Consider the following 20,333-nt stretch of genomic DNA (forward strand, 5'->3'; position numbering starts at 1 on the left):
AGAGGGACTGAGTCAGTAACAGTGTGCCCAAAGCCCCTGTGAGTGGGATGTTAGCATACTGGACTCACAGTTACCTGCCAGGAGAGTCTAAGACAGAAACTGCATGATGGACAGTCCCACCTTCCTCCCTAGTAACAAAAGGCTTTCTGTATTCCAGGTAAAAATCCAGCTAAACACCTGTCTTACCCACTCACCTCTCATGGTTGAGTGTGGCCATGTGACTAAGTTCTGGTCAGTGAGATGGAAGAGCAATGTGCAATTTCTGTGAAACCTCCTTGGGAACTCCCAGCTTGAGGTATTCCTTTCACTTTCCTCCTTCTTCTTTCTGTCTAGAAGTCTGAGGTGATGGCTGGATTTCTGGCAGCCACCTTGTTTCACGTGATGTCTTGAGAAAGTAAGCCATGCACTGAAACAGTGCCATTGGAAATTAGGAGCCTGCTTCTGACCACTGGAGCTTTCATTTAAACACTGCACCTTCTGCTTCAGATTTCTTTTACATGAGAAAAACAAAAAAAATGAACTTGTAACTTGCTAAGAACCACTGTTACTGGTTTTTTGTTTGTTTGTTTGTTTGTTTTTTGTATATCACTCAGCCTAATTTTAAGTAATGCAGACCCTTTGAGATTGTATATATCCAGAGTCTTGATTGCAAAGGACAGAAAAAAATACAATTAAATTGGGGTAAGTGAAAAAGGAAATGTATTAGCCCTTATAATGGGGAAGTCCAAGGTCTAATTCAGGCACAGCTGGATCGAGGAGCCCCATAGATGTCACTAAGACCTTGTTTTGACTCCTCAGCTCTCTTTCCCTAGTGTGGTCTCTTCATAGGCACACATAGACCTGCCTCTCCACTCCATGCCTTCGCCCCAGCCCACCCCTCCCCCTCCCCCTCCCCCAGCCCACCCTTCCCCCAGCCCACCCCTCCCCCAGCAGCTCCAGGCTTATCTGCCCCCAGATTGGCTCCCCAGCAGACAGACAGCTTCCTTCCCTCAAGAGGACCAGTAGGAATCCAGAACTGGGTCATATGCCTAACGCTGAACCAATCACTGAGGCCCCTCTCACTACACTGCCTGCTGGGGATGTAGCAGAGCAGGGACAGAGCCCTGGTCTCGGGGGACTGTTGTGGCCCCTTTCTCAGCGAGACTCAGGGAGGCAGAGACCTGGCTGAGCTCACCCTGCCAGCCTCAGAGGGCACCAAGGCCCTGGATCAGGCATAGGCCCTTCGCCTCCATGGCAGAGCACCTCCCACCGCCACGCCTCAGCGGCCCAGGCCTTGGTGACTCCACTTCTGTGTCTCAGTTTCCCCATCTGTGCAAAAGGCCATCTGAGTGTCCCCTCGTGGGTAACCAACCATCCAGGAAAAGCGCTCGCACACAGCGCCCGAGCCAGGTCAGCCCGTGGATGTCGGCAGCCGTATTTACTGTCCTCGTTTATAATCATCGTCAGGGCATCCCAAGTGCACGGACCACTGCCTGCTGCCCTCAGCGTGCTCCTGCCCTGCACTAAGTGACCTGACTCTGGAAGCTCGCTCTCTGGGCTTTACCACTGTCCAGAGCCCTCAGTCCTGGCCCCCAGGAGGATGTGTATGAGGCCTCGAGGCTGGTCCCAGAGGCTGCCACCAGCCGATAGCGACAGGAAATGGGCTGGCTGCGAGTGGCCCTCCAGATAACCCTGGCAGCACTCGCCACCCACCCCCAGCCCTTATCAACAGCAGCAAATGTCTTCTCAGAGCTGGGAGCCCCGTGGTGACCTTCATGACCCCTTGCCAGTGTTTGCAAACTAAGACCCAGATGGAGGGAGAGAGGCAGGGGGCAGGGGCAGGTGTGAGGGGGCATCAGGGGTCCCTGGTGAGACAAGGAAACCCTGCCTGGCAGGATCTCACCTGATTTGACCCCGGGAACCTTGACCCTTCCCTGGGCAGAGGCTGGGGACCTAGACCACAGAAAGGGGGAATTCGTAAATCTCAGAATCAAATGGACTGAAACAGACCCAAAGCAATCCCATGGCGACCCCAGGACAGCACAGGGAAGGTGGCTCCCAGTCTGCCTCAAGCCACCTCCCTGAATCAGGGTAAGTCATCTCACTTCAAAGCCAAAGGCTGAGTACGTGGAGTTGTCAGTGGACCTGGGGTCAGACCCAGCCACCCAGCTCTGGGCAGGCGCTACGCTCCTCATGCATCATCTGTCTGTTCCCTGCGGACACTGTGGCAGCTCTGGCCTCTGTCCACCCCACCCCTCCCCTGGCCCCAGCTCCTCTCGTCTCAGATCTGCCCAGCACACTCCAGCCTGGATGGATGGTTCCAAAACTCCCGCTGGTGTCCTCTGCCAGAATCAAGTTCCAAATGCTGGCAGGCCTCAGTTTCCCTGCTGTGCCTGGCACAACACTACATGTGGGGGACATACAGGACACAAAGCAGATGCCCCCCTGGTGTCAGTGTTCCAGTGGGGGTGGGACAGGGTCAGGTGAGGTTATACCAGACAGGGGACACAGTTCAGCTGTCTGGACTGAGACTGGGGCCAGAGGAGGCTGCTGGGACAAAGATGCACTAGGAGCTGGAGGAGTCCAGCAGGTAAAAGCTGGAGGATTCGACAGCAAGTGCAAAGGTCCTGTGGTGGGCTCTGGTGTGGCCTTCCAGACCATGGTGACAGCTTTGGCTTTTTCCTCATGGATGATGCGGAGCCACAGAAGGTTCTGAGCTGGGGGAGCAGGGAAGCCCACTGATGTCAAACAGGGCCCTCTGGCTGTAAGATGCAGACCATGGACCGCCAGAGGACAGGGGCAGAAGCAGCGAAGGGGCCACTGCAAGGGTCCAGGAGAGAGGAAGGCAATGCTGCACCAGGGCCGGAAACAGAGGGGGGGCCAGGGAGTGGGCTGACAAGAGACAGGCTTAGCAGGAGTTGCACACGAGGGTGAGGGAGGAGTTCAGAGTGACCAGAGGGAGACTGGCTCGCCTACCGTGCAGGAGGTAAATGGGGGAGATGGCACAGACGTACAAGCTCTGCAAAGGTCCAGGAGGACAAGCAGCCTGGTGCCTAGAGAGTGACTGTCCCGAAGTAGGCCAACCCTCGACCTCCGAGCTCTTCTCAGACTGGCTTCCCCACCAGGAGCACCCACCTCATTTCCCCAGATCACCAGGAGGAACCCCTCCCTTCAGCTGCTCTTGGTGCCTCCTACATGTTCAGTCCTCCCCTCCCGTTCCCCAGGGCATCGACCGCACTGTGCCGAGCTCACCAGGCAGTGGGCGTCTCTGCACTGTACCCCTCCCCCCACCCAGACTGTGCTCACAGCATGCTCACTGGTCTCTGCTGCCCCCTCAGCCCCGCCACCTCCTACGCTCACCTGCCACCCTGCCTCCCCTCACCAGCCTCTCCAGCCACCTGGGCTTTGGCACCTGCTGCTCCTCTGCCTGGAACCCAGGCCTCCTCCTCCATCACCTGGTAATACATTCTGACCGGTATATGACATCACTGTATTTGCATGTTTCCTGCGTCCCCCTCACTGCTTTGCATGCTTGCTGTGTGCCCCTACTAGACTCTAACCCCCCCGGGCAGGACTGCATGCTTTGTTTATGACTACTGCCAGTGCTTTGCATGGGACCTGGCATACAACAATTTCTTGAAATGAATGAATGAATGAGGGAGCAATTGAGGGGATGAGCAAATGAACCTCCCTTTCCAGCCTTCACACTCCTTCCAGAAGGCCTCCATGATCTCCCACGGCTGACGGGGCGGTGGAAGAGGCTGGGACTCCCCCGAGACGGGACCCCCTTACTCACACACCCTAGACATCTCTTCTCCACCCTGACTTGTGCCTGGCTGCCAGTGCCCCAAGGGTGGGTGGCCTGGATACCTGCTCCTCAGCTCTCTTAGCAGGTGCCACCCAGGTTCCGCCAGCAGCGCCCATGAGGCTCCAGTGGCGCTATCAATGACAACACCCTACCCAACCCCCTGACCTCTGCCCTTAGGGCCCTGCTCCCAGCACATCAACAATGCTGAGCCTGGTTGCTGTGGGGGTCAGAGGCGCCCCCTTTGAGGGGAAAAAAACCACAGACCCATTTTTTCTTTAAAGAAAACAAGTTTTATTTTTTATAATCAGAACATTCTAATAAAAATATTATTATAATATTAGCTACCTTTACTTTCTGGGCTTTGACTCTGCACCAGGCGTGCAGCAAAGCCCACGTACGTCAGCCCCGAGGCCTCCCGCGTCCCTGAGGTAGGTCTGAAGGAGCACCCCAGTGCCCCCAACCTTCCAGCCCGTCCGCCCCTCATCTCTCCCCTGCTCCTCCAGGGCGAGGCCCCATCGTGGTGTGTGTGAACCACTGCCTCCTCTCCCTGAGCTCCCAAGGCAGGCAGACATGTCTCAGCTCAAACCCGCAGGTTGTATACAGCAGGCGGCACTATGGGGGTGGGGAGTGGGGTGAGGACCACCCGGTGCTCTGAGCCTCTATCCTGCCAGCTGGCAGGGATGTGGTGGTCCAGCCCCTCAGCCAGCACTCCCTTCATGGCCTCAGGGAGCGGGCCAAGCTTAAGACAACTCACTGTCAAGATGCCCACCTCTGAGGAGCTCGGGCTGGCAGACACTTATCAGAAGAACACCACCAATATCTCTTCAGGCGGACGAGCCATTGACCAAAGCAAGTCTCAGAATCAAAAAAACAGGTTTCGGATTCTTGGCGATGGGAGTCTCCATTGAAAAAATAGACTGAAACTCTGAAATCATCTTAGTAGCAAAACAACAATGATAAGAAAAAGCCGCAGTGCTTCAATGGAAAGGACCATGGCTGGCTGCCCCAGTCGCTGGTCACTGGGGGCCCTGCCACACCTGGGAGCCTGGGGGGTCGGAGTGCGCCCGGGCCAGCATGTAGACAATGGGAATTCCGGGGGTGGGAGAGCCCCCACCTGCGGTTCACAGTCATGCGGATGGAGCGACAAAAGTCAATGCACCTCGCAATCCTGGGCTTCCCTGGAGCAATAAGGCCTCTCTGACGGGACCCAGAGGGCGGTCAGGGTTTACGGAGGGTCCAGAAGTCGCCTCCGGGTGCTGGGGGAACTGCCTGCGGGCTCCTAGGGTATGGGAGGGTGGGGACGGTGCGTGTGTGACATTCAGGCTGATCTTCGATTAACTTTCGGTCATTCAAGTCCTCCCTCAAGACATGACGTCCCAGGTGTAAAGAGCAGTGGTCTCTGGGCCATCCAGGGTGCCGGTGGGGTCCTGCGGGGTCCCCCGAGGCCCAGGGGTGGCTGTGCACCCCTGGACCCAGCTGGTGCCCACCCAGCCCACAGTGACGGGGCCGTGGTCGCAGGCGGGGGCAGCCTCACTGCATCCGGTCAGGCTGCAGCTGTGGAGGCTGGTACTGCAGGAAGGTGGTGCCCGTGGGAGCCGCGGCCGAGAGGGCCTGGGGCACGGCGGCCGGGTAGCTGTAGCCCACGAAGCTGGCGGCTGTGGCGGGCGAGGCGGCATATGGGTACTGGTCATAGGTGGCCGGTGGGTACTGGGCATAGGCCGGGCTGGCCGGCGTGTACTCGATGTAAGGCGAGGACAGAGGTGGAACCGGGGCAGCCGGGATCACCACGCTGGGCTGGACGATGGCTTGTGGGTAGATGTAGTGGGGGGTCAGCCTGTGGGGCCAAGCAGAGAGGGTCAGGGTTGGGTGACAGAGCAGGGAAACACAGCTGGCTCCAGGGTGGAGTGGAGGAGCTGGGACTGCTGGGCAATGCTGCGTCACCCTCCTGTGTCTCCACTTCCTCATCTGTAAAATGGGTGCAGTCTGAGCAATAAGGCTGCTCCCACCACAGGGCCGTGGCACTGGCCACGCCCACAACCTGCACAGCACTCTCCCAGAGACCCACAGGGATCCCACCGGCCTTCTTCAAGTCTGTACTCAAAATATCTCCTCAGTGAACCCCTCCAGGAACCCCCCTCAAACCACCCTACACCCCAAACACCATCCATTCCTGACAGGAGCAACAGCATGACTACCTGGGGGCGAGAGGGAGTTTAAAAATGATTAGCAATTTCAGAACCAGTGCATCAAACCCAGCACAACCCTTCCGAGCACAAGTCCCATGTGATCACCTAGGGCACAGATCCACGAAGCCAGCCCTGTCCCCACCCCCACTTCCCTACTCATCTTCCAACATCTTGCCACACCCCCAAGTGACACCTACGCAACTTATTTCCCACATCTGTCTCCCCCGACTAAAACGTCAGCCACCTATGAATTGATAACACAGAACTTGGCACCCATCATGGGCTCACTTGCTGAGTGAACGAAGAAAACAATGAACAGAAGTATAACTGGATGGTGGTACTAAGAGCAAAGATGACGGCCAAGCCTTAGGGACAGGGCCCAGCAGCCCGGTGGCCACGTCTCACATTAGACTAACTGGTGAACCTTCCCCTAGAGTGGCTCATAATTATCTCAGTTTACAACAAACACTGGGCTCAGAGGCACCTCACCCACAGTACCAGAGCAGACGGAATGGGATGTGGCCCCTGGGCGTCAGTCTGAGAGCTGTGACCTGCACCTAGCACTCGTCGCACCCGGCAGGCTGCCCACTGTGGGTGCTGTGCGTGCCACGCACCCAGCCCTCCACCACAGGGGTGATCCCGCACATCACCAAAGGGGAAAGTGAAGCTCAGGAAGGCAGTATCAGCAGGTGCCTCCTCTGCCAGCCAGCGCCCAGCCCCATAGCCAGCCTGCAGCAGGGGTGGGCACAAAGCCACCAGGGCGGGGCATCAGCTCCTCATCCTCCTCTCAGACCTGCTTGAGGTACACAGGATGGGGCCTCTACACCTGTAAGACAGGCCCGGGAACCCTGTCCTGCCACCCTTCCATTTCAAAGAGAAGCTGCTTGGAAAGCAAAAGGGAAAATGTTCCCTCCTGGGAATCCCACAGGTGTGGCAGGGCCAGAAACTGGGTCAGCTAGAGGACAGCAAGCAGGGCCCTGGAAGCCAGGTTCCCTCCCCTGCCAGGCCCCTCAGCATCCAGGAGCCCTTGCTCCTGAAAAAAGACGGGGCTCAGTGGGTCCCGGCCGCCCCCCTGGGAACACAGAAAAAGCAGAGAAACCCCAGTGTCATCCATCAGGACAAAGCAGTGCCCAGGGTTCCCCAGACCAACCCACGGGGCAGCAGGACAAAGTCCAATCTCACCCTCAAGCCACTCCCTCTCCACGCTGCCGGGAGAGAAAACCAGGCCACAGAACAGACATGCTGTTTATGCAGAACTGTTATATTTATACCGAACGGTAATAATGTTCACTAAAAAAATCAAATGTGTGTTTATACCAGTGCTAAGGATGGGTGAGGTGGAATCGTATGAAACTGCCATTTTCACGGGTCCAAGAAGTTGAATGACAGCAACTTTATGTGGCCCGATGTTTTGAATGCAAAGAAAAGGCCGGGAAGGGGGCTGTGGAGCGGGTAGGGGGGTGGGCAGTTGGTGCATGTGGGTCTGAGTATCTCTATGAGGCAAACAGACTCACGGGCAACAGAAGAGATAAGAAGCACTATTCGCACCAGCCACAAAGGAGAAGCAACCCAAGCTCCCGTCTAAGGATGAATGGGTTTCCACACTGCGGTGTATGCATGCCAAGGAATGTTATTCTGCCATAAAAAGGCGTAACACGCTGACACATACCACCACTATGCGGATGAACCTTGAGGACACGACGCTGGGTGAAAGCAGCCAGAAGTGAAAGGCTCTGGACTGCACAATTCCACGCATGGAAACCTCCACAGAAGCGAGTCCAGAGAGAAAGTGGTCATAGTGCAGGGGCTTCAGGAAGCAGGAGAGGGGAAGGGGCGCTATGTGGTCTCCTCCTGGGTGACGCAGAAGTTCTGAATTGGATGGTGGTGATGAACACACAGCTTTGTGAAAATGCTTAATGCCCTAAAACGGCAGATTTTAGGTTATGTGTACTTTACCCAGGGCTCCTCTGTGATTCAGCAGTAAAAAACCTGTCTGCCAATGCAGGAGACACAGGAGATGTGGGTTCGATTCCTGGGTCAAGAAGATTCCCCTTGAGGAGGGTATGACAACCCACTCCAGTATTCTTGCCTGGAAAATCTCATGGACAGAGGAGTCTGGTGGGCTTCAGTCCACAAGGTTGCAGAGTTGGGCAGGATTGAGTGACTAAGTACTGCCTCACACCTTACCACAATAAAGCACACACACGCAAGAAGTAATCCTGAGCCAGGGGTGAACCATCCAGTGAGGGTAGAGTTGAGGTGGGGACAGGTACCACAGCCTCGTGGACACAGCAGCAGACCCCACCCTAGGGGTGAGAGCCTGGGCACACCTGGCCAGTCCCAGAGCAGCCCCAGTTGCCCCCGGCCAAGAAGTTCTCACACTGGATCCCCTCATCCCTGCTATTTGCCCTCCTAGGTGGCAGCACCCCTATGGTTGCCATGGCGACCCACTCCTGCTTGTCAGGAGGTCAGACAGCTTCCTGTAGGAACCTGCACACTGGCCCCAGGCCAAGCTCTCTCCCCCTTATTAGAGGTTTCTGCTGTCCACCCCCTCCTGCTTCTCTGGTGGGAACAAGAGCCCTGAACGGAGTAGGGCCTGGGTTCGAATTCCACCTCTGCCTCCCCAGGCTTCTCTCCTGTCTGTAGGTGTGCTCTGGGCCAGGACACAGCAGTGAGAAGACTACACAGCCCCTGGCCTTTCAGAGCTCGGAATCCAGGAGGAGGAGAGACACACAAACATGCCAAGCCGCGGACCAGAGTCGGGAGTGGTTAGGGGAGGCTTCTTGGAGGAGGGGGCAGCTGCTTGGAGCCTGAGCTCCTGGTCCATCTCCCCCACTGGACCTCACATGAGTGGTGGAGGCTCTGCCTGGCACCTTGCCCAGGCCCACGGATGGGGAAGGGGCTGGGCATTTGGTGCTGACACCAAGAGAGAAGAGGGGCCACACCAACAGTTCCATTTCTTGATATCCAGTCTGCCCACAGGAAATCACTTAAGTATTTACACAGAAGTATATGAGGACTTGAGAATCCAGAGCAAACACATTGTCCCTTATTTAAAAGGGTATGTGATACGAAGCATATGAGTTTGCCTTTTGGGTCTCAGCTTAATAACTTAATAATTTGATAATTTAATAAATTGGTAACAATGGAAACAGTGCCATCTATTTCACAAGATTGTGATAATTTTAAAAGCTATCATATATTTAAAAAACCAGGCAGGAAAAAAGTAAAACAAGCAAGGAACTAATACCTGGTCAATATTCTGTGTCTATTTCTTGGGTATCCACTATGTGACAGACACTTTCTTTTCACCTTCATGGAGCACTTTTATTTTCAGTCTAATTATTAAAAAAAAAAAAGAGGAGCCCCAGCTGTCCAGTCCCCTCCCTAAAGAGAAGGCAGTGGTGACGTGAGGGAGCAGATCTCGGTGCAGTGCTCCAGAAACCCCAGCACATTCCTGAGGGTGAGGTTCTGGAAGTTTTGAGCCCAGAACTTCTCCCAACACAGGCAAGGACACCCCCGCTTCAGAGAGCAGACAGCCAAGTCTGATGGGGTCTGGGAACCTGCATCTGACAGGCCCCCGGGGATGCAGGTGGACGCTGCACCGCAAAAGTACCACCCAGACCAGGCACAAGCTGTCCGCGCAGGAGACGTACCCAGGGCGCGGAAATGGCAGGATTCTGGCCATGCCTGCCGCAAGGATGCCAGCCAGGAGAGCCAGCATGCTCACCAGGTTTCCGACACTCGGCACCGTGAGGACCACGGAGCTGCCCTGCTGGGGATGCTCAGACATGGTGGGTGAGTAAGCTTCAGGGTGGGAGGAAGGGGGGTTCCCACTTCCTGGCCTGCAGGGACACTGTGAGTCTCCATCTGTTCATCTGTGTCCCTCAAGCACCCTGTCCCACCGTCCACTCTGTGAAAAGCCAAAGATAACATATGAAGCATTTCACAGCCAGAAAATAGGTGCTGATGTTGCCCCATTTCTCAGGAAAACTTAGGCCCCAAGAGGCCAAGGGACTGGCAGTCACACAGCCAGGAGACAAGAGCAGGGCTCTGCCGCTGTGCAAGCCCTGCAGAGTCAAGGGGGAGGAAGCTATGAAGCTCCCCCCAACAGGGGGCTGGGCCCCTCAGATCTGCATTCAAGTTACAGAGCTTCCATGAGCCTCAGTTTTCCCATCTTTAAAACGGGTCTGGCAGAAGCTGACCTCAGGGCTTGAGAGCAGAGATCCTCTACCAGACCAGCATTTCTCAGCCGCAGTGACTTCACCCCAGGGGCCACTCTGCATGAATGTGACATTTCTGGCTGTCACCTGGCAGGTAGGGAGTGCCACTGGTGGAGGCTGGGGACACTGCTAACATTCCACAGCACACAGGACGGTCCCCCTACAAAGAATTCACCAGCATCATGCTGAGGTCAAGACGGGCTGTAAACTACAAGGCAAAAGGCTGATACAAGGAGTCCTAACCACTGTCCCAACCAGAAACCCACACAGGGGGCTGGGGAGGAGGCCAGGTGGGAGCCGAGGAGCCGAGCTGGCACATGAACACAAACACTCAGGAAGGAACAAACACACACACATATACGCACCCACCAGAATCTCCAGTGAGAAGGAAAACCCAGCCAAACCAGCGGCTGGCCCCGTCTGAGCATAGCCCTCTGGATCCCTCCCAGGCCTACACACCACAAAAGGGGGGCATCTCGGACACCTGGCACCAGGACACAGGGTGCGTGTGCCCAGCGGGTTCCTCGGCGCCCCACCTGCTCCTCAGAAAGGTCAGCTGCCGCTGGCCTCCACGCGCTCCATCTACAGGCTTCTGAAGAGGGCGCAGACTTGGCACGTTCTGTCCCCAGACTGGACATGCTTCTCTGTGCACAGGGCCTTTGCACCTACTGTTCCGCTGCTGGCAGGCTCCTTCCCACAGCTCAAGCACCTCCACAGAGGCCTTCCCTGACCACCACCCCCTCACCTCCTGCCCACCGCTGGCCATACTTCCTTCCTACAGCCTCAAACCACTCTGTCATCCACCTGTCTTCCCGAGGGCAGGGACATGGCCTGGACCGCTCAGTCCCCAGCACCGAGCCCGCACCAGCCGAGAGCCAAGGGCCTTGCTGGCACTGGGTGCAAAAGGGGCTTCCTCCAGGGCCCCGCTGCTTTCTGAGCTAGGAGTCTCGGCCCTCGGAAGGCAGCAGAAGCAGCAGCCCGACCTGGAATGGCCACTGGGGCCAGCACAGCTTTGCTCGGCAACTCACAGCCATGAACCCTAGGGAGGCAAGAACCACAGCCTCCGTTCAAGTCTGACTCTGCACCTGTCAGCCTCAGTACTGTCCTGGGGGCTGGGGCTGCCCTCTTTCCGTACCCCCAGGGACCTCAGCAGCACCAATGACCCCTCCTCCTACAGCCTGAGGAAGGGCAAGAACATCCCACCCAGCCAGGACAGACAGAAGGCCCTCCCAGCCCAGCCCCACGGAGGGCAGACCAGAGACCCGGAGGGAAAAGCAAACCAGCAAGCAGGACAGTTAGTGGGTCAGAACCTAAAAATCAGGTGACCCAACGCCTAGGCCAGGACTTGGGCAAAACAAACCCACAAAACCCCAGACTATGGGAAGTGGAGGGGGCTACAGCCAGCCAGGCTCAAAAGGCCAGGCCATCCTGGAGGGGCACGTGCTCAGGTTGAGCAGCCCCTGCTGAAAGGGCGATGGCAGAGATCTCTGCCTGGACCCACACGCCCAGGGTGAGCAGTTCCCAGCCAGGAGCGACCCAGCTGTCTTGGGCCAATGGAGACCGGGGTGTAGGACTGAGAACCCCGAGTCTAGATCTCGGCCACGACTGCCCCAGTCCCTCGGCCCTCTCAGGCCTGTTTCCCTGTCTGTAAACCAAGGGTGACACAGAGAGCAATAGAGCCTCCCTGGGACCACTGGAGGCAGAAGTCTAGGGGTCTGATCAGCAGCGTCTGGGGACTCCTGGGCAGGTGGGGGTGGAGGCGGGCAGCTGAGGGAGCTGGCGCCAGGAGACAGACGGCCTCATACCCCACACACTCAGAGTGAAACTCCCAGCGCAAAGGGATGGGTTGCCGTCCCAAGCGCTTACTCTGTGAACGCACGGTCACCCTCGAAAATAAAAATAAAAAAGGCAAATGAGCCCATTTCACTTTTTCTGTTCTCTGGAGGTTTGGCCTGATAGGCTGGAGAAGTCGGCAGCTGCTGGGGTACAACTCAGGATTCTTAGGCCAGGGAGGGCCCCCCTAGGACTTCCCAGAAGGGGGCCTCCAGGCTCTCTGGGGCCACTGGATCAGAGCAGGTGCGATGCATCCCCCGTGGGGCAGTGCCAGGCCCTGACTTGGCCTCACCACAGGAACCTGTCCAAACCCAAACACCGGCCCTTCCCCCCAGACTGCAGCCTCCCTCACTGCCAAGGCCAATCGAACTGCCGTGAGCTCAGGCCCAATGTTCTGGAATCCTCTTGGACTCCCTTCTTTCGCACGTTCTTTAAATGTACACAGAATCCCACAACTCCACACCCCTGTGCTGGTCCAGGCAGCCACCATGCCCCCAGGGGCTCAGGCCCACCCGGCAGCCAGAGAGGCTCTAAAGATGCAAGTGACTCGGCTCTCACATGTTCAGGGCCCACAGAAGCCCCACATGACTCAGAGTAAAATCCAAACGCCCCCACTGGACCACTAAGGCCCTACGTGAGCTGAGGCCACCCTGCTGGGTCCGTGACTCCCCTCAATCTTCCACTTCCTCCCACCAGTCATACCAGCCTCCCATGGGCTGCTCCCTTCCCCCCAGGAGCACCAGTCACCACCTCTGCCAAAGTCCTGTAATCACAAGCAGGACCAGGGCTCCCTTCATCCCAAGCTGCCACAAATCGGCATACGTCCTTTGAACAAACTGAATGAATGAGAGCAGGGCTTCCTCCCCACCCTCGACGTGGGAGGGGTCGGAAGAATGATCCAGGTGACCCCCCAGCACTCTGCAGAGTGCTCATCATATCCACGCAGTAGCTGGGGAAATGGAGACTTGAAGAGGAAAGGTCATCACAAGAACAAGGGGTCACCCAGGCAAGTCATGGGGCTCCCAGGCTCCTCACACGGCCTCCTCCCGCTGCAGCGTGAAGGGCCTGGCCCATCTGGGAGCCCCCCCTCCTACACTCCTACCCACCCATGGGTCCAGGATGCCCGCATCAGCCTGAGCGTGGTCAGGCCTCTGCCCTGCAGCCCTCAGTACAGGGTCCCTCCTGCCAGGGCGGCTGGCGGGGAGCTCGCCCTTGGACGAGAACCCAAGAACCACCCGGAGGCCGGTGTCTGTTACAGCAGACAGCGACAAACAACAGGTGCGCACGGGCACCCGCGGGGAGGGCCACGCGCCGGCCCACGCCTCGCTCCAGTGAGAGCCAAACAGGAAGCAACGGGGTGGGGAGGGGCAGGACCACCCCAGACACCCTGAAAGTAAAAACAAGCCATGTGATGCTACACAGGGAAGGTACAGGCTTCCTCTCTGCCCCCCCGCAAAGCCTCCATTCTGACCTCACTTCCTGCCACACCTCCAAGGTGCTGGCCCCCACCCCCTGCCCCCGGCCCAGGTGCTGACCCCCATTCTAGGCACTACAACTACTCCTGGCTTTATTTATGTCATATCATGAGCTAACAAGGCTCTCCAGGTATAGTACAGGAGGCCCCCTGCAGTGTCCCCAGTGGTGATGTCTCACAACACAACATGCCACCAAGCCCAAGAGTCCATAGCAGGCACGCTGCTCTTAGCTGGCTCCCGGCCCTGCTCTGATTTCACCATCTGGGGGTGTCCTAGGGTGCAAGTCTATGACTGTCATACTCGCAGAGCACCCTCCCTACCCTTACATCATGACACAGGCCTGTCCTGCCCCCACGAGGCCCCCTGCCAGCCAGCTGCTCTGTCCAGCTGTACCCATCACATGTGCAGACGGATTTCTAATGGTCTAGCATCCCTGCCAGAAAGTGAGACGGAGAACCAACCACATCTTTCAAAGTATCCAGCACGTGTTCAATAAATACTTGAGGAACAAAGCATTTGGGAACAGCTCATTCCCTTCTGCCCAGTCCCATGTGCTCCATGCTACTGAGAAACAGACATCTTCCTATCACCCTGTGGCCCCCCCGCGGCCCCCTGGCTGGGCAGGTACCCACGACCTGATGACAACAAGGGCAGCGGGTCTCAACCGGGGCACTGGGGACCGTCACAGAGACAGAGAAGGGGCCCGGAAACCTTCAGCCAAATGGAGTGTGCAGGTGCCGAGGGAGGAGATCCTGGGCTCTGGTCAGTTCTGTGGGTTCTGGCTCTGACTTGTCCGAGAGCTGGCCGGACAGCGGTGCTGGGGCCTCGGGGAAGGAGGGAGGGTGCTGGAGCCCCCGACTCAGGCTCCAGTGCCTGTGCCATGCACGTTCAGCTCTGGCAAGTTTCCCCGCACCCAGCACCTGCACAGGTGGAAGGGGCAACAGACTGTGGCCGAGCCGCTGTGAGATGAGTCACTGTGCACCCGTCTTTCCGTGGGCCAGGCCCTCATCGCACGGCTCTGCATGCAGGCGCAGGCCCATCCCCACTCAGCCCTGCGAGGTGGCACTGACACGATCCCCACCCTGCAGAAGGGGAGAAGGGGGTGGGCCTGACCCCGAGCCTGGTCAGGCTCCCAGGGCCTCGCTCTGGCACGAAGCCTGACTGATACCCATTGGCCACCGGACCCTGTCCTGTCATCTGGGCCCGAGGGCTTGGCTTGCTCCCAGCACTGAGTGGGGCTCATGGTGGACAAGTATGAAGCCCACAGTGAGTCCCCCTTAAGAAGCTGGGGTCGGGGGAGATGAGCCTAGAGAAGCAGGTAACCCTTCAAAACTACCCCAAGGAGAGGCTCCCAGTGTAGTTGGGTCCAGGACACACCTTAGCTCCTACCGGCCTCAGGCCCAGCCTGGACAGACAGCTGGCTGTCAGACAGCGCTGACACCAGCCGAGAAGCCCCTTCCGAGCCAGACCCAACGCTCTGCCTGGACCCGTGCCTGTAGGCTGCTGACTGTCCCACCCGGTGGGCCGCTCGGCAGGGTGGTCTCTGGCTGTAGTTGTCTCCCCCTGAGACCGGCCACCTGCCCCCTCCCAAAGAAGTCTTCTCCAGACCCAAGCCTCAGCCATCATGAATGTGACGGAAATGTCCCACTCAAGGTAGACCCTGAAAGACCCTGTTCCTGAAGAAAAGATAAACCGGGGAGGAGGAACCCAAGCAGAAAACAGAACGTCATAGTCCTTTGGCAAATCTTCCCACCCCAACATTTATGACCCAGCCAGGCGAGGATTCCGCAGTGGCCGAGCCCGGGAGTTGGGGGTCTGGGGTCTTTGGAGCTGCTCTGGGCACAGGAGTGAGGTGGGAAAGCCTAGGGAAAGTTCCGCCGGGCAGGAGAGGGGTTAACGGGTTCACAAACCCTGGGCTGCCCAGGCCTCCCTGCCAGCCTGGAGCTGACACAACTGACCGCTGAGTCAGGCCCGACCGGGCTCCCGGGCCCAATTGTTTGTAAAGACAAAAGGGACGCTGACGGCCTAAGTCTCCAGCCAGGCGGGCGGGCGCTGGGAGGAGACAGCTGACCCCGAAAGCCTGGCCGAGGCCCCTCCTGCCCCTGGGTCTCAGTGCGGCCTGGTGGGAGGCGACCATCCACCAGCCGCTGGAAAAGGCACAGCTGGACTGTCCCTCCGACCCCTTGTCCCTGTTTGTCGACTGTCCTTCCACCCCTTGGCAACCAACAAATAGAGCCTCTGCATCGTCATGGGTCTTAAATGGCCGGCCAGCAGATTCAGTTACAAAACATTGTCCCCGGCACTCAGGAGCACGTGGCAGTGAAATCTGAGTGACCCCTGACCACCCTCCCATGGGCGACACTCTGAGGACCGTGGGGGAAACCGTCTGGGCACCCTTCCCACCTCCCACCCCAGAGAGCAGAGGCTGAGAGCACGGGGCCAGAGCCAGCTTGTGGAGGTTCAAGTCCCCTCACTTCAGCCACCCTGGATGGGTCATTAACTGTTTTTAACCTCTCTTCGCCCGTTTCCACACCTACGAGGGAGGGATGATGTCCGTCCCAGCCTCAGAGAAGTGCCACAAGGGTGTGGAGCACCTAGCCCCGTGAGCCGGCACTGCTTTCTGTGGTTATTATTCTCATTTTCCAGATGAGGAAATGGAAGGCTCAGGAGGAGGAGACATCACTTTTCAAGGAGGACCTCACTGGTAAAGTGACAAAGCCAGGATTTGAACCCAGGTCCACAGGCTCGAGTCCCAGATATCAGGACTCTGATACAGTCCCACAAGCAGCTGTAATGGGTCAGAACAGAGCTCAGGCCCAAGCGGAAAGCCACGGAGGCATTTTAAGCAGAGGAGAGCTGCGTGTGCTCAAAGCTCACACCCGGATCTCAGTGCTAGCTCCTGTCCCAGCCCCTGCCCCAGGAAACAGAACCAGGACTGTGAAAAGTGAGGAACGCCCTCCCCGTGTGGCCTGAACCCAAACAGGAAGAACCTGGGTGACAGCAGGAAGATGGGGGTGTCCCCAAACACCTTCAAAGACGCCTACAGACATAGATGAAGCAGATCCCAGAGTGGGAAGGAAACCAGAGCCCCCTGCTCCCGGCTGCCCTCCAGGCTTCCTCCCAGGAGGACACACAAGGCACTGGGCTCACACACAGTCTCTGACCCACAACGGGGAGGCACTGGACAGCCGCAGAGACTGCCTGTCAGGGCAAGGAGACTCGAATCATGGCCAACCTGCCCAGGCCACCAAAGCCCAGCTCCCAACCTGCTCCAAAGCCTGGTCCACAACACCCCAGTGAGCCAGGTGAGCAATCAAATCAAGTCTCTGGGGCAGATACACACACACACATACTTGTAACTTTCAACACAAAACACAGGGCCTGGAATCTGATCTCTGATAAGCTTAAGAAGTTCTACCATCCTAAAAGGGGCTGCCTGTTCTATAAATGGCCCCCCAACACAAACCCCCCATAGTAATCAGCACATTCCCCACACCAGGGCACAGCCGACATCAATCACGGGGCTGAGAAGTCGGCCAGTACGGCAGGCTCCTTTGCGCATCTGAAGTCTGTGTCCTTTCCCAAACAGCTGCCAAGCCTTATTAGATGCTTTAAAAAACAAAAGAGAAGGCCCTTTTGGGTGGAGGAGGGTGGGACACGCTACTCCAAAGCACTTAGACAAAAGGCCCACAGGCTGAGCCCACTTGGGCGGAGACATCTGGCCCTAATCCCAGCTCACCTGCTGCAGCCTCACAAACACTGGACCGGTTGGCAGTGACCTGCTGCCGCCATCTGTTGGGCACTGGAGCAGGTCAGAGAGGCGCCCTCAGAAGAGCCTGGCCCAGCTCCTGGTCGGCAAACACTTCCAGCATGCTCACCTACCTTCCTGGCCTCCACCCACAGAACTCAGAAGGGCTATCACTATCCCATTTTACAGGTGAGGAACCTGAGGCACACAACCAATAAGGGGAAGCCAGGACCTGAATTCAAGCCCTCCGGCTCCAGAGTGCATGTTCCCCGTCTCTCTTCAGTGTGGCCTTCGCCGGGGGCAGAGAAATGCAATCTGCCTTCTCTCCCAGCTGAACCCCTCCCACTCCCACAACACGATCACGCTTCTGAAAGACTGGAGCAAGTGACGGGTCTCAGATAGAGAAAGGGAGCTGCAGACAGTGCCACCAATGCAGGGGGGTCAGCGGTCCTGGGGTGAGAGGCTCCCTCAGACCGAGGGCCACCTGCACGGGGAGACCCAGGAAGCCCACAGTGCCCTGACCTAGTCTCCAAGGGCTGTGCGCCCCCCAGCCCCAGCCGACCACGTCCACTCACCCGTAAGTCCGCTGGATCAAAGTAGGGGGCACCTGCTGCACGCTGATGGCAAAGCCTAAAATGAGAGACCAGTTAGGGAGGGGCCCAGCCTCACCAAGGGAAGACCCCTACAGCCCTCCACCTCTAATCTAAAGGGGTAAACAGCTTCCTCTCCCCTCCCGGACACCTCCACCTGAACCCCAGAACTCCCAGCAAACGGGGGCCCACAGAGCTGAGGGGCAGCAGCCGCTGGGCTAGCGTCCTCCCGAGCTCCAGCTCTGGGACCCACTTCCTCCCTCCGGTGAGGACAGCTGACAAGCGGGTGACCTGCCCTCCTCGCCCTGTCCCACCGGCACATGCTGCCGGAGGAAGGGGTTCGACTTCCGAGCTGGGAGCTGGGGGATGACTGCCCTGTGACGGCTCTCTTGGAGCACATGACAGCCGACTGCTACTCCTGGAGCAGGGCAGGGTGAGGGGGGGCCGCCTCTTCCACCCCGCAGATACCAAGGCTGAATATAGCAACCAGAAGCACAGGAAAGCAGGGACTCTCACCCGTCTGGAGGCTGCGCGGCTTGGCACCCAGATAGGCCAAGTTCACGTTCGCCTTGCGACCATCGATGTTGGGGTTAGGGTCTTTGCAAGCCCTCTCTGCGGCTGCCCGGTCGGCCATGGTCACCTGGAAGAGCACAGAGGCATCAGGGGCTTCCCCAGAAGGTGGGGGAGGCAGAGAGTGGGCTCTAGAGCCCAGGCACCCCGGCATTCACTTCTCCTGACTCCAGGTGCCCGCTACCCAAGGCATCCGCCCAGCCCCCGTCCAGCCTAGGGCCCCCACCCCAAAGCTGCCCTTGGACCCCAGCTCCTCCCTCCGAGTTCAAGCGCTAAGAAACGCGGCCTTGAAGGGCAAAAACAATCCCCAGGGACGACAGCGAAACCCGAAGGGAGGGAGGGGTCCTGGCCTGGCCTACCCGGCCCGTGGGGACCACCAGTTTCCTCACGGGAGGGGTTTGGGGACACCCTAGTTAGAAAAGGAGTAAGAGAAGTGTCTTCAGGCCGACTCTTCAACCGACTCAGGTTGTTTGGGGTGTCTGTGGGAGTTGCTGGAAAATAAAACACGGGTTGCTCAAAGGCTCCTAGGTGCCCCAGGGTGAAGCCCTGTTCCTCGCTCGCCTGTTGCTCCAGGAAGTGCCGAAAAGCAGCCGGCTGTCCCCAAAACCTCTCCACAAACTTAGAAGAGTTCTAATTGAACAGAGCGGCTCTCCCTTTTAAAGCCGGCGTGGCGTGGGGGCAGGGAGACGGGGTCAGGACCGGCTGCAGCCCGAGAACGGTCAGCAGGTGCCGAGCCGGCGGGAGGCGCCCGGGGCTGGCGTGCGCCCGCCGCTTGACTCAGCGCCCCGGCCGCGATAAGTGCGGGGCGGGAGCGTCCGGCCGCGGGGCCACTTACGAAGCCGTATCCGCGAGACTTGCCCGTCTGGCGGTCGGTGATGACCACGGCCTCCTCGATGTCCCCGAAGCCCTCGAAGTACTTCCTGAGCGAGGCGTCGGTGGTATGGTAGGGCAGGCCGCCCACGAAAATCTTGGTGAACGTGGTGTCCTTCTGCGAGCCGTGCATGGCGCCGGGGGCGGCCGGGGGCCGCGAGAAGCCCGCGCTCGGGGCGCACGGCGCGGGCTGCAGCAGCATGGGGGGCGCCCCGCCGCCTACGGACCCGGGCCGCGTGGGGCTGCGCTCATTGAGGGCGGTGGGGGGGCGAGCGGGGCAGCAGGGGCGCCGGTCTAGCCGCCAGGCCCGTCCACGCGCGGGCCGCTCCCGCCGTGCGCGCCTCACTGCGCTGCGCTGCGCTCCAGCCGGCGTTGCGGGCACCCTGCGCCTCAGCGCCTGCCCCGCGGGCTTTGTAGTCGGCCCCGCCCCGGCCCCGCCCCCGGCCCGCCCAGGCCCCTCCCTATAAAGCCGGCCCCGCCCCCAGCCTCAGCCCCGCCCCGCCCCGGGCGCGCGAGGAGCGCCGGGAAGCGTAGTCCAGGTCCTGCCCCACCGCCCCCCACGTGCGGTGGGGAAGCACTTGGAGCAGGGCGCGCACTTGCGGAGGGGGAACATCCGGGTTTTCTAGGGCACCTGTTCCGTGCTCGCTGGGTTCCAGGCCCCTCTCCTCGTATAGATCACAATCTAGCGAACCAGATGTACACGATTCAGATCGTGTTTAGTGAGTCGGCGTTTCTCCCAGTGCTGCCTCCAGTACAACAACGTATTGAAGGTGAAATGATTTTTGTCTTTACGCGCAGGTGCTAAGTAGTTTCAGTAGTGTCCCAGTCTTTGTGACCGCCACGGACTATACCCTGCCAGGTTCCTCTGTCCTTGGAATTCTCTAGGCAAGAATACTGGAGTGGGTTGCCATGCCCTCCTCCAGGAGATCTTTTCAATCCACAGATTGTACCCTCATCTCTTATGTCACCGGCAGGCAGGTTCTTTACCACTAGAGCCACCTGGGAAGCCCCGTTTGTTGAGAATGTATGTGTGTATGCGTGCATGCATGTG

At 58.4% G+C, this 20,333-nt stretch overlaps 1 protein-coding gene across 2 annotated transcripts in view; it reads right to left on the minus strand.

Annotated features, from left to right (window-relative positions):
- RBM38 (RNA binding motif protein 38) overlaps positions 1 to 19,701 on the minus strand; it is a 36,767-nt gene extending 17,066 nt beyond the window's left edge. Inside the window, exons 1-4 of one of the 2 annotated variants that reach the window (XM_069548225.1) lie at positions 19,248 to 19,675; positions 18,359 to 18,482; positions 17,828 to 17,882; positions 4,055 to 5,621 (exon numbers count right to left, since the gene is read on the minus strand). In XM_069548225.1, coding sequence (XP_069404326.1) covers positions 5,318 to 5,621; positions 17,828 to 17,882; positions 18,359 to 18,482; positions 19,248 to 19,484 — 720 coding nt within the window. In that variant the 5' untranslated portion in view covers positions 19,485 to 19,675 and the 3' untranslated portion in view covers positions 4,055 to 5,317. Of the gene's footprint in view, positions 1 to 4,054; positions 5,622 to 17,827; positions 17,883 to 18,358; positions 18,483 to 19,247 lie in introns of those variants that run through there. The other variant, XM_069548224.1, reaches the window with a different exon arrangement.
- Positions 19,702 to 20,333: the final 632 nt, after the last annotated feature.

This window comes from Ovis canadensis, chromosome 13 (genome assembly GCF_042477335.2).
Source record: "Ovis canadensis isolate MfBH-ARS-UI-01 breed Bighorn chromosome 13, ARS-UI_OviCan_v2, whole genome shotgun sequence".
Lineage (NCBI taxonomy): Eukaryota > Metazoa > Chordata > Mammalia > Artiodactyla > Bovidae > Ovis > Ovis canadensis.